Source organism: Schistocerca americana, unplaced genomic scaffold, assembly GCF_021461395.2.
Source record: "Schistocerca americana isolate TAMUIC-IGC-003095 unplaced genomic scaffold, iqSchAmer2.1 HiC_scaffold_335, whole genome shotgun sequence".
Taxonomy (NCBI): Eukaryota; Metazoa; Arthropoda; class Insecta; order Orthoptera; family Acrididae; genus Schistocerca; species Schistocerca americana.
In genome coordinates, this window is record NW_025726055.1 from 112,000 (window position 1) to 126,468 (window position 14,469).

Genomic DNA, 14,469 nt, shown 5'->3' on the forward strand with positions numbered 1-14,469 from the left:
AACTCGGAATGTGTGCGCCCAGCGCGCCCGCCGCCCCCCTATATAGACTCTGGCCCGCCCTCCCCCCACCACGCGCAACCGAGGGCATATAAGCGCAGCACGGAGGCGCGCGGGCCCGTTGTCAAGGCAGCACCGGACGCCGCGCCGCACCTAACCTCCACGCACGCCGCTCCGCTACCGCTACCGCTACCGCCATGGCCCGCACAAAGCAAACGGCCCGCAAGTCCACCGGCGGAAAGGCGCCGCGCAAACAGCTCGCCACCAAGGCGGCGAGGAAGAGCGCGCCCGCCACCGGAGGCGTCAAGAAGCCCCACCGCTACAGGCCGGGCACCGTCGCCCTGCGAGAAATCAGGCGCTACCAGAAGAGCACAGAGCTGCTCATCCGCAAGCTGCCATTCCAGCGCCTAGTGCGCGAGATCGCCCAGGACTTCAAGACCGACCTGCGCTTCCAGAGCTCCGCAGTCATGGCCCTGCAGGAGGCCAGCGAGGCCTACCTCGTCGGCCTCTTCGAAGACACCAACCTGTGCGCAATCCACGCCAAGCGCGTCACCATCATGCCCAAGGACATCCAGCTCGCGCGCCGCATCCGCGGCGAGCGCGCCTAAACCGCGCCGCGGCACCGCACCGCACAAACAAAAACGGCCCTTTTCAGGGCCACTAACATCTCTCCGTCGCGAGCAAACTTTGTCGGTCGCCTGCCTCTCGCCCCGCAACCCAAAAACAAAAACCACCACTTCCCGTCCGTCCGCCACACCCGCTCACTCTGCCTGCCTGCTAGCAGCGCGCAACAATCACACATCATCCCTCCCCGGCGCTCAAAGCGCACAATACCCAACGGCCGACGTCACACCGCACGGGTGGCTGGCCGGCCGCCGCTTTCGTTTCGAAAACAAAAAAAACCCGCACTCCACTCCGACGGCCAACGGCCAGGCAGGCGCGCTCGCTCGCTCTACACGCCACCGAAATCCCCGCCGACTCCTTCCGCATCTCAACGTGCCCCCCCGTTGCAAAACATAACACACACACACACAAAGGAACAAAACAAAGACCAGACACGACTCGACAAGACAGACATCCGAGAAGAACGAACGCAGGCAAGCCAACCAACGTATTCAAACAAAACAACGTGACAGAAAACCAACCGTCGGCCGCCGCCACAAAACAAACACGGCGACAATCAACCACGACAACAACAACAACAACAACACCGCTTACCGCTACCGCCGCCCACACCCGCCACCGACCCCCGCAATCCAACCACCACGGCACGCAAACAGCATCCCCACGGGCATACAGAAACGCCAGACAGACACCCACACCAAACGCAACACGACAATCAAAACCTTCCCCGACGTGCTTTGATGGCCCTGAGAAGGGCCGTTTTGGGCCGCGCGTCTCTTGCGCGCCACTAGACGACGACGGGGGGTGGGGACGACGGAGTCAAGCGCCAAACCCTTCCTTTCCCATCTCTTTCTCCTCTACTCTACTTCTTCTTCTTGGGCGAAGCCTTCGCCTTAGACGGCGTCGTCGCCTTCTTCGGGCGCGGCGCCTTCGGCTTCTTCGTCGGAACCTTGGCGGCCTTCTTCGCCTTCGACGGCGACTTGGCCTTGGCCGGCTTGGCCGCAGCCGCCTTCTTCGCACCCGCGGGAGCGGCCGACGCCGCAGACGCCTTCTTGGCGGCGCCCGCCTTCCGACCGGTCGCCGCCTTCACGCCACCAGCCTTCTTTGCGCCGGCCGCACGGGCGCCCTTCTTCTCCTTGCTGGCCGGAGCGGCGCGCTTCTTCTTGGCACCGCCAGCACGAGCCTTGCCGCCCTCGGCCGCCCCCCCGCCGCCGGCGCCGGCAAGCTTGAACGAGCCGGACGCGCCCTTCCCCTTCGTCTGCACCAGCTCGCCCGCCACGACGGCCGACTTGAGGTACTTCTTGATAAACGGCGCCAGCTTCTCCGCGTCCAGCTTGTAGTGCGCGGCTATGTACTTCTTGATCGCCTGCAGCGACGACCCGCCGCGCTCCTTCAGACTCTTGATGGCGGCCGTCACCATCTCAGAGGTGCGCGGGTGCGCAGGCTTGGCGCGCGGCTTCTTCGCAGACGACGCAGACTTGGCCTTCTTCGTAGTGCCGGTGGCGGCGGGTGCCGCAGCAGTCTCGTTCGTAGCCGCCTGATCTGCCATTTCGACGACGCGCGTAACACACAGCGAGAGCGAGCGGGACGGCAGGCACGCAAGCACAAGAGCAGAGAATCACAAGGCCCAGCCAGTGTCGCGGGCGGGCGCGGACGGCCGAGAGAGCGGCCGCCACTCTGCGCGCCGCCGCGCCGCGCCTCCCGCGCTTGCTACCGCCCAACGTCCGACAGCCTGTGCGGAGCAGCCCCAAACCTGCGCCACAACCGCCCGCGCCTTTCAAACCACCGAGGATGGGGCTACACACAGCCACACCACAGTCGCCAACCAGTCGCCACGGCAGCGCCGCAAACCACGGCCAAACTGCAGCTACCGCGCGCTACAGCCTGGGTCGGCCCGCCGAGAATCGCCGCCCCCGCCCAAATGCCGCCCCCACAGCCCCAGCCGACGACCCGCCACAATGGCCAAACCTTCGGCAAAACTCCCACACCGTCGCCGCGGCAGCCCGGCCAGCGCGGCCGGCGCCACAGCCACACAAGCCGAGGCGTGCGGCGATGACGGCCGTGCAAACGCGCCTCCGCCGCCCCATCGCCTTCCGTCGCCCTCCCGCCGTTTCCCGATCGGCCCGCAGCCGTCGGGCCACATCGCGCGCCGTCCTCCTCCTCTCGCCCGCCAACATTCACAGCCGTTTCTCAACAATTGCCCGCCGCAAACGGACGCCGCCTGCGCAACAGGCGCCGCCGCCCCTCGCCGCTTCCGACCCAACCCCTCGACCGAGGCAAACCGCAATCCGAATCTACAGACCAACCCAATCTGCCGTCAAGCACACACGACAGCCGACCTTACACGTTACGCGTTACACATTACGTTTACACGTCTACGTTAGGTTAGGTTAGGTGGACGTGGGTTAGGTTAAGGGGACTTGGGTTAGGTTAAGCGTCAAACTTAGGTTAAGCATTCAAACACGTCAGGCGTCAGAGGTTAGGTTAGGTTAGGTTAGGTTAGGTTAGGTTAGGTTAGGTTAGGTTAGGTTACACGTTAGGTTAAGGGGTCAGTGCTAGGTTAAGAAGCGTCAAACGTAGGTTACAAAAGCGTTCAAACGTGAGGCGTGCCGGACAGCTTACCTTACGTAGACGTTAGGGGCTCACAGGCTGAGCTCACCTCGCCACACCACACGTTAGGTTCGGTTCGGTTCGCTCGGCTCAGCGTAAAGCGCCGAGGTCAGGGTTACGTTCGTTCACCTTCGGGCGCCACACTTTCGGTTGAAAGGTCGCGACGGGACGACGTCGGCAGGCACGCCGCAAACGAACAAAAACGTACAGACGACGTCGGAAACCGCCGACAGACGGGGGAGCAGCACGACCACGACCACGACCAGACACCGAGCGCGAACGAGACACACGCGAACCACCCCCACCGGCCAAAGGGCACCACACAACAACCCAGAGCACCACGTGTCGACACCAGAGCAACCCGCCGCTCACGCGACATGGCTGGCACCGAAGGGCAACCGCCCGCAACTGCGCTTTCCGCGCCGGCCCGGATGCACGTCGTGCTACAACAACACCACTACCGTACACAGCCGCTGTTCACAACATCACTATCAATGGCGCGCCCGCGGCTCGCCGCCGTCGCAGTCGCAGCCCCAACGCCAGCACTTTTGCACCACCATTCACACGCACCGCAACACAGCTCGCCGACACAGCCGAACAAAACAAACACCACACAACAACAGCAACAACGCCGCCGCCTCTACTTGTGCCGGCGACCCACCCCGCCGATGGCGCACCTCTCGCCAGCCGGCAATCGACACACACGCACCCACCCACCGGGGCCCAGTGCAAAAAAAAAAAAAAAAAAAAACACACAAAAACAAAAAAACCAAACAACACAAACGACACGGGAAGCGCACACCGCCACTTCGCGCGCACGCCACCAACCAGTCGTCGTCTCAAAATAACAAACACAAACAAAATAAACTAACAACTAGGGCAACACAAAACAAAAACGCCTCGCACGAACCGCCCACAAAAAGGACAAGCACACGCACAGCCTCTGCTGACGACCACGACGCAGCGGCACGCTGCTCCTGTCCCGCGCCCCGCGCCCCACTCGATTCACAACTCACGCGACACCGTCAACGACGGGCTCGCTTCCCGCAACCTACCACCTTTCCGCCACGACGCACAGCCCCAGCCCCACCCGACGACGCCCGTGGCAACGACTGCACTTTCACCACCGCCTCCCCCTTCCCCCCCAAAACACACACACACACACACACACAGCCAGCCAAAAACGCACTCGCGACCCACACATGCACGTGCATCGGCACACGCCAACCAGTCAACGTCGACAACCACACGCAAGGCTCGAAACGAAACCGGCGTCCTTCCACGTTGCCATCAAGCTACGCGACACAAGACACAAGGAACCAACACAACAGCCGGCCCCACTAATTCCCACTCTCACGCCGCAAAAAGCACACCGAAACCGCCAAACGCACGCACATTCCCCTTCGCACTGACACCACCGACCGGCTCGCTACCACACACCTCTCGGCAGCCGTTTCACGCCAATTCGCCACACCGCCCACACAGTCGACAAGCGCCCGCCCTGTACGGCACACGCAACGACGCAGCGCAGCAAAGGGCGCCCGCAACACATACCTCTCCGCCGCCCGACGCGCCAACCGCCACACCACACCGCCAGCCACTCGCAAATTGTGCACTGCCACCAGCCACACGTCCAACACGCCGCGCCGCCTCCGGCCACCCGCCAGGGGGCGCTCACGTCCGCGACAACAGCGCGGCCCGCCGGGCCGGGCCGAACCGAACCGAGCCGCCGCTGCTCTGCACTCGGCACGGCCACACCCTGCTGCAGACCGGGCTCGTCCCTCTGTACGCGTCTGCCTGCGCATCAACACAACACGACCTTTTTTTTTTTTTTCCTCTCTACCGCCATCCCTTCTTCTCGCGTTTTACTCGTTGTTGCAGCAGCGGCGCACACCTACACATCCACAGCCCCAGCCGAGCCGGCCTCACCTCAGGGCCCGCCGCCAGCGTCTCCTCCTCGGGCACAGGTGCGGTGCTGTGGCCGCCCATCCAACCGCATTGCTGGCCGTCCAGCCACCAGGCGTTCCCACTGCCGCGAGCCACGCCGCGCACCGACCCTGCTGCAGAAAACGAAGCATAGCCAGAGACCGACCGATACACAAAGCAAGCCGTCGCCTCGCCTCTTGTCCTTCCTGCCTTCCTTCCGCCCCCGCCCTTCTCACACCACCGCCTCTCCACTTTCGCCCCCCCCCCCCTCCTTTTTTTTCTTCTTTCTTTCTTTCTTTGGCCCTCTCTCCTTCCCGCCATGGCGGTTACGGCACCGCCTGCAGCGGCAGATTTTTTGCGCCCACACGCCTACTCCTACCACCATTAACCTTGCCCTGCCCTGCCCATCAACGTCGCAGTCGAACCGACGCTTGCCAACACACTGCCCACGTTCCTTTCTCTTTTCGGCCTACGCCCATTACGCGCCGCCGCCACAGCACCTTCCCTTCCCACAACACACCGACGTCATCACACGCACCCAAAACAGGGGCCACGACCGTGTTCCTCGCCCACTCCCATCCCGCACGGTACGCACATTCCCAACTACTACCGCGCACCCTCCCTTTCCACTCTGTGTGTCTCTGTGTCTGTGTCCTGTCCGCGCGTGACGCCTCTCAACATCCGCCGTCCCCCGTCCCGTTTTCGCCCCCATGCCGTCGTCGCGCCGCCTCCTCCCCGTCCACCGCCGCCCCTGTCCGCCCCGCACCACACCATACACCGCTGCTTGTCCCGGCCGTTGCCACCAAAGGCGCCGACCGCAAACGCGCCACGCCGCAGCCCCCGTGCGTCTCGCGCTCGCTTGCATCTCCGTGCCGACGCTGCCTCTCTTCCCACTCGCACTCGACCTCGACAACACAGTCTTTGGCTCCGCCACTGCGTGTTCCGGTGGTACGCACGCTGCAACACGTATGTATTCATTACCAGAGCGATGGCGAGGCATGACAGCATCTCTGTCTGACCAGAGAGTTCTTTATCGCTGCTAGTCGGCGCTTGGACCGCGCCAGACGACAGTAGTGGCACGCACCGGGTCGCCAGGAACAGTTGTTATATATATTGTAGCGCGAGTCGGGAGAGGTAGTAGTCGGTCGACAGTAGTAGCGGGTGGACGGTTGTACTGAGCGGGCGTCGGCGGCGTGCTCTGCTCGTCTCGCGACTCTGGTCACGGTTCGGGACGATGTATAGTATATTGTGTTATAATCAAGAGGTGGTGTGACGCTGCATTGCGCAAATCTGATAACGTATGTTCATTGTACTTATTTTGTTCAACAACACAAGCCCCACTATTACTTTTTTTCTAAAGTAACTTTTGTCTCTTAACGAAAAACATTCACTTTTTAAAGACTACTTCCTATGGCATTTCCCTCCAAGGAGTGCAATTAATTACCAGCCAGCACTCATTCATTGCACACAGCTGTGTAAGGGGTATCTACAATCGAGGAGCGGATATAAATGCAATTTTTTGTTTCTTTTTGTTTTTTGTTTTGTGTGTGTGTTGTAACCTCCCAGCAATATTTAAAATAATGGACAATGTTATTTACGGATGCTAATGGACATTGCGCTAATTGTAACCTCGCCCACAATGAGAGGTATTGAAAATGGCAACAACAATGTGCAATTCGCAATCTGACTCAAATATAAAGTCTTCACACAACATTTAAAAAAGTCCGTTCAGTGACAAGAAACTTCAATTAAACCGAAATATCGGTCTTTGGCCCTGTGCAAAACAATCGGAATTAAAGTCTTACCTCCGAATAAATGGATGTCACATTTCTGCTCTGGTTGTTGCGCAGCGCTTGGAGGAACTGCATTGCAAATAATAATATTCTCTTTTTTTGTGATTTTAGTGACATTTTTCTTCAAAGAAGTGGAACGAACTCTTTAGTTCAATAAAAGATTAAATGTTTGAAAAATGCTTTTGAAATAAAAATTATTATTGGGGAACTTGTTGGAGCATAATTACAATAAATACAATTTCTCATTATCTAATGATTATATTAATTAACAGTATACCTTATTCACCATCTTGACCAGTGTTGCCGACCGCCTACATCACACAACCGCACTCGGCTGCTACTACTGACCGACCGCTCTGCATGACGACTATTAGCGTACTGCACGCGACGACTACTGACAGAGTACAGCCCTCAACTACACAGACTGACTGACTGACTGAGAACCGCTCGCAACACTCGCGCAGTCCAGCGCAAACTCTCTGGTCACAGATGCTACAATGTCTCGCCATCGCTACTATGTTACATACGTGTTTCAGTGTCTTTTTCATTGGGGTAACGATCTTTGGCTCTTTTTATTCTGAATACAGGGCCAAAGGTCAACGGCTGCTGCCCTTATACAATTTATCAGGTTTCATTATGTCTGTTGCAATGTTACATACGGTTCACTCTTTCATTAATATTATCGTTGGGTTTGTTTTGTAGGGACGTTAACATTCTGGCACATTTTTATTATCATCGGACTCTCTGCTATTTGTGCAGGGAGGTTATACCTGGGTCCATTTCCATTTCCATTTACATTTTAATATTGATAGACTTTTTGTTTTCTTTTTTGTTTCTTGTTGTTTTTCCTTCTTTTTTTTTGTTGTTTTTTTTCTTTTGTTTTGTTTTTCCCGCTCTCACCACCACCGCCGCATCACGCCTTCCGTTTTCTTGGTTTCTTTTCTGTGCTTCAACATCACCGCGCCCCATTTCCACACCACAGCCATCAGCCTCCAAGACGGGCGGGCGCAGTGTGCCATTTCCGGCGCACAAGCACACCCGTACGGTACTCTCCTCGCCCCCACGCCACCAACAACACAGCGACCACGCGGCTTTCAGGCACGGCACGGCACGGCACGGCACCGGCGAAATGCGCCGCCCCCGCCCCCGCCCCTCCGCGCATCCGTCCGTCTCGCCACGTTCACTGACAGCCGCGTCTGCGGCTACACCACGACAACCACAACACAACACCGCTCCCCTCCCTGGCAACTCACATTGTTTTTCTCCTCCTCTTTTGCACAAACCACAACGCCGAGCACAGGCGCAAGCCACCCACACCGCGCCCCTCCCCGTCCCGTCTTTGGCCGCCGCTCCTCGTTTCCTCGTTTGCCCCCTCCCATCTCCCGAAATGCCATGCCAGCAGCGTTACGCATGCCCCTCCCCTGTCCACACAACACTACCGCCTAACGAACAGCCTTTTCCGGGCCACATGCAGGGCACGCCCACCTCCAAACACTGCCAATTCACGGACGCACGCACGCACACACACACACACACACACACACACACACTCACTTTCTCGACACCTTTCTGTACGGAGGGTGCGTCATCTCGACCGTGACAGAGTGACGGCAACTATCGACGATCCATTTCCCCCCACTGGTAAAACATGTCCACTAACACCTACATACATCATTCAAGTACACAGACAATAGCATACACACAATGGGAGGGCACACGAACATGGACGGCACGGCACTGTCATACACTCTTCCTCAGAACCATATCAACAAACGTTACGTACATCCGGGAAAGCGAAAGCGAAAGCGAAAGCAAAGGCAAAGCCCAATGCAGCCGTCAAAGGTAACGTTCACCACGGCAGACACTTGCAGCCGCGCCGCCGTTAAACGCATTTCAGTGCGGCTCCAATACGCCTCCGACACGGGAACGTTCCGTTGCTCTACGAATGCGTTTCTCCCCTTTTTCCCTTCCTCTCTCTTTTGCCCCCCCCTCCTTGCACTCTTGCCTCATTCCTCACGTTCTGCCCAGACATTCGACCGATCAGAGTCAACCTTTCGTTACCGTTCTCAGCGCGACGGTGTACAACAGTATGACGGGTGTGCCCAAGACTTCGGTTCAGTTGCGTGACGCCGGTCTATCGCGCCGATCGACAGTTACTCAGGGGGCGACGGATCGGACCACGTCACCGACACACAAAACACTTTCAAACAAACAAACAAATACATACCGGATGGACACAGACAAACACGTGTACAGACATTCGCCAAACAAACGACCGGCGCCGCCGCCGCCGCCGCCGTCTAGCGTGCATCTTGAATGACGACATCGGTGTGCGTGCGTCGTACGCAATCAGTCAGACACGGCTATCAAACATCAGAGTCGAATGGTACATCATCGTGCGTGTCGCCGTACACGTACAGTACAATACAACAACAATGCGTCTTAATGGCACGTTCATTTCAACGTCACTCACACACCTCCACGCTGCAGTTACGTCGCACCATTGTCAAACTCGGCGTACAGCAAAGGGAATAGTGGGCGGCAAAAACAAACCAAACAAAAACATTTCACATTTCACCCTCGCCATGTATGATGTGCAAAAAAACAAACCCGCAAACGGCCGTCGTTACGGTGACACAAAAGTCGCCGATCGCACTGTCCCCCCTCGCAGACGGGTAACACACAAACACACACACACCCCAACAACACCAATGGGTCAAAAACCACGCCAACGAGGCGTGCCACCATTCCACGCCACGGCGACCAACCTCGTGGCCGTACCCCGCGCAACACGCTTTGACGCGCCCCCCCACCCACAATCAAAATGCACACATACATCACAGCCGTCCACAAACAACAACAACAACAACAATTCCGCCCTTCCCGCAAAAGGCAAGTTGGTGGCCCTGAAAAGGGCCGTTTCGCCGCTCTCGCAACGGAGGAGCCTTCTCCATCCTTCCTTCCATTCCAGAGCCACCTCCTTACTTGGAGCTCGTGTACTTGGTCACCGCCTTCGTGCCCTCGCTCACGGCGTGCTTGGCCAGCTCGCCAGGCAGCAACAGCCGCACAGCGGTCTGGATCTCGCGGGACGTGATGGTCGAGCGCTTGTTGTAGTGCGCCAGGCGAGAAGCCTCGGCCGCAATGCGCTCGAAAATGTCGTTCACGAAGCTGTTCATGATGCTCATCGCCTTCGACGAGATGCCCGTGTCAGGGTGCACCTGCTTCAGCACCTTGTAGATGTAGATGGCATAGCTCTCCTTCCTCTTGCGCTTCTTCTTCTTGTCGCCCTTCGAAATGTTCTTCTGCGCCTTGCCAGCCTTCTTGGCGGCCTTCCCGCTAGTCTTGGGCGGCATCTCCAACCAACGTACGGCAGCAGCAACACCAGTAGCAAGCGCTCCGCTCTAGTCAGCGTCTCCCCACACAGTGGCACCCGCCGCCAGCCGCCGCCGCACCTTTACCAGCTCGCCCTGTTGCGGCCGCCGACCAATGGGGCGCGCGCGCAACCGGCCGCCGCACCCGAGCCCATAAAGCACCCCCACCCCGGCTGCGCCGGCACGCACTCCGCTGCTCGACTCGCTGCCGCTCGCACCGGTCGTTTTCGTTTCCGTTTCGTGTGCACCGTCGCTAGCCCATCGCCATGTCCGGACGCGGAAAGGGAGGCAAAGTCAAGGGCAAGTCAAAGTCCCGCTCAAGCAGGGCTGGGCTCCAGTTCCCGGTCGGCAGAATCCACCGCCTCCTGCGCAAGGGAAACTACGCAGAGCGCGTCGGCGCCGGGGCGCCCGTCTACCTCGCCGCCGTCATGGAGTACCTCGCGGCTGAGGTGCTCGAGCTGGCCGGAAACGCGGCCCGCGACAACAAGAAGACGCGCATCATCCCGCGCCACCTGCAGCTTGCCATCCGCAACGACGAGGAGCTCAACAAGCTCCTGTCGGGCGTCACCATCGCACAGGGTGGTGTCCTGCCCAACATCCAGGCCGTCCTGCTGCCAAAGAAGACCGAGAAGAAGGCCTAAAGGAGGCCAGGCAATCGCAGCGCCGCGTGCTCCCCTGCACGCAACGCGCTTTGCCGGCTCGGCCCACAACAATCGGCCCTTTTCAGGGCCACCACACAAACCTACGTCCAAAGCAAAATTTCAGTCGTCCTCGCCGCACCTTGTTTTGTTTTAACTTTGCACTGTCACAGCACAGCCGCCGCCGGCGCACGTCCGCCATCTTGTCGTCCACACAGCCCGTGTGGCCCAACACACACACACACGCACACATTTTGCACCGTCGCAGTCGCCTTCCAAACCGACAACGGCAGCAATAATGACCATTGTTAAAGGGAGGCGTGTCGACACACCGCCCTCCACTCCCGCGCGCAACGGCCGTCGACACGAACGAAACAGCTGATCCGGCCGCCTATGCCCACACGCCTTGCCTCGGAAACCCCAACGCCGCCGCAAACAAACACACAGAGACAAACCACGCAAGCAAATAATCACCGCCTCTCGCACAACAACACACAGCCCGCCCGCCATCTCCGTCGCGATCGATACAAAGACACACAAACGAAGCAGCTCCACACACAGCCAGCCACATGACACGTTTCCTTTCCTTCTCCCCTCCCAGTCACATCACGTCGCTCAAACGGAAAGAAAGAAACAAACAAACAAACAACACAGCGCGCACACACGCAGCAACAACACAGACTCTTTCGCACTTTTCAACTTCCGAACAGTGTGGTGGCCCTGAAAAGGGCCGTTTTCTAGTCTCTCCCACCCACAAGCACGGCCGCGGGAAGGCCAGCGCCCGCTGCGACGCAGCCTAACCGCCGAAACCGTACAGGGTGCGCCCCTGCCTCTTCAGGGCGTACACCACGTCCATGGCCGTCACAGTCTTGCGCTTGGCGTGCTCAGTGTACGTCACCGCGTCGCGGATCACGTTCTCCAGGAACACCTTCAGCACCCCGCGGGTCTCCTCGTAGATCAGACCAGAGATGCGCTTCACGCCGCCCCTGCGAGCCAGGCGGCGGATGGCGGGCTTCGTGATGCCCTGGATGTTGTCGCGCAACACCTTGCGGTGCCGCTTGGCGCCACCCTTGCCGAGCCCCTTTCCTCCCTTGCCGCGGCCTGTCATCCTTCCTTCCTCGGGCAAAGCAAAACGTGCACAAACAGCAGCTGCAGCGGCTGGCGAGTCGGCTACGGTCTGCGCCCAGCGCGCCCGCCGCCCCCCTATATAGACTCTGGCCCGCCCTCCCCCCACCACGCGCAACCGAGGGCATATAAGCGCAGCACGGAGGCGCGCGGGCCCGTTGTCAAGGCAGCACCGGACGCCGCGCCGCACCTAACCTCCACGCACGCCGCTCCGCTACCGCTACCGCTACCGCCATGGCCCGCACAAAGCAAACGGCCCGCAAGTCCACCGGCGGAAAGGCGCCGCGCAAACAGCTCGCCACCAAGGCGGCGAGGAAGAGCGCGCCCGCCACCGGAGGCGTCAAGAAGCCCCACCGCTACAGGCCGGGCACCGTCGCCCTGCGAGAAATCAGGCGCTACCAGAAGAGCACAGAGCTGCTCATCCGCAAGCTGCCATTCCAGCGCCTAGTGCGCGAGATCGCCCAGGACTTCAAGACCGACCTGCGCTTCCAGAGCTCCGCAGTCATGGCCCTGCAGGAGGCCAGCGAGGCCTACCTCGTCGGCCTCTTCGAAGACACCAACCTGTGCGCAATCCACGCCAAGCGCGTCACCATCATGCCCAAGGACATCCAGCTCGCGCGCCGCATCCGCGGCGAGCGCGCCTAAACCGCGCCGCGGCACCGCACCGCACAAACAAAAACGGCCCTTTTCAGGGCCACTAACATCTCTCCGTCGCGAGCAAACTTTGTCGGTCGCCTGCCTCTCGCCCCGCAACCCAAAAACAAAAACCACCACTTCCCGTCCGTCCGCCACACCCGCTCACTCTGCCTGCCTGCTAGCAGCGCGCAACAATCACACATCATCCCTCCCCGGCGCTCAAAGCGCACAATACCCAACGGCCGACGTCACACCGCACGGGTGGCTGGCCGGCCGCCGCTTTCGTTTCGAAAACAAAAAAAACCCGCACTCCACTCCGACGGCCAACGGCCAGGCAGGCGCGCTCGCTCGCTCTACACGCCACCGAAATCCCCGCCGACTCCTTCCGCATCTCAACGTGCCCCCCCGTTGCAAAACATAACACACACACACACAAAGGAACAAAACAAAGACCAGACACGACTCGACAAGACAGACATCCGAGAAGAACGAACGCAGGCAAGCCAACCAACGTATTCAAACAAAACAACGTGACAGAAAACCAACCGTCGGCCGCCGCCACAAAACAAACACGGCGACTCAACCACGACAACAACAACAACAACAACACCGCTTGCCGCTACCGCCGCCCACACCCGCCACCGACCCCCGCAATCCAACCACCACGGCACGCAAACAGCATCCCCACGGGCATACAGAAACGCCAGACAGACACCCACACCAAACGCAACACGACAATCAAAACCTTCCCCGACGTGCTTTGATGGCCCTGAGAAGGGCCGTTTTGGGCCGCGCGTCTCTTGCGCGCCACTAGACGACGACGGGGGGTGGGGACGACGGAGTCAAGCGCCAAACCCTTCCTTTCCCATCTCTTTCTCCTCTACTCTACTTCTTCTTCTTGGGCGAAGCCTTCGCCTTAGACGGCGTCGTCGCCTTCTTCGGGCGCGGCGCCTTCGGCTTCTTCGTCGGAACCTTGGCGGCCTTCTTCGCCTTCGACGGCGACTTGGCCTTGGCCGGCTTGGCCGCAGCCGCCTTCTTCGCACCCGCGGGAGCGGCCGACGCCGCAGACGCCTTCTTGGCGGCGCCCGCCTTCCGACCGGTCGCCGCCTTCACGCCACCAGCCTTCTTTGCGCCGGCCGCACGGGCGCCCTTCTTCTCCTTGCTGGCCGGAGCGGCGCGCTTCTTCTTGGCACCGCCAGCACGAGCCTTGCCGCCCTCGGCCGCCCCCCCGCCGCCGGCGCCGGCAAGCTTGAACGAGCCGGACGCGCCCTTCCCCTTCGTCTGCACCAGCTCGCCCGCCACGACGGCCGACTTGAGGTACTTCTTGATAAACGGCGCCAGCTTCTCCGCGTCCAGCTTGTAGTGCGCGGCTATGTACTTCTTGATCGCCTGCAGCGACGACCCGCCGCGCTCCTTCAGACTCTTGATGGCGGCCGTCACCATCTCAGAGGTGCGCGGGTGCGCAGGCTTGGCGCGCGGCTTCTTCGCAGACGACGCAGACTTGGCCTTCTTCGTAGTGCCGGTGGCGGCGGGTGCCGCAGCAGTCTCGTTCGTAGCCGCCTGATCTGCCATTTCGACGACGCGCGTAACACACAGCGAGAGCGAGCGGGACGGCAGGCACGCAAGCACAAGAGCAGAGAATCACAAAGGCCCCAGCCAGTGTCGCGGGCGGGCGCGGACGGCCGAGAGAGCGGCCGCCACTCTGCGCGCCCGCCGCGCCGCGCCTCCCGCGCTTGCTACCGCCCAACG

The 14,469-nt window shown here is 60.0% G+C and overlaps 1 protein-coding gene across 1 annotated transcript; it reads right to left on the minus strand.

The window, feature by feature from the left end:
- Positions 1 to 1,498: 1,498 nt before the first annotated feature.
- LOC124580599 (histone H1-III-like) lies at positions 1,499 to 14,223 on the minus strand (the record flags this gene model as incomplete). The annotated part of the gene is made up of 2 exons (XM_047131271.1): positions 1,499 to 2,104; positions 13,621 to 14,223. Coding segments are annotated over 2 exons (1,209 nt in total), but the record flags the coding sequence as incomplete, so codon positions are not given.
- Between the last annotated feature and the right edge of the window lie 246 nt (positions 14,224 to 14,469).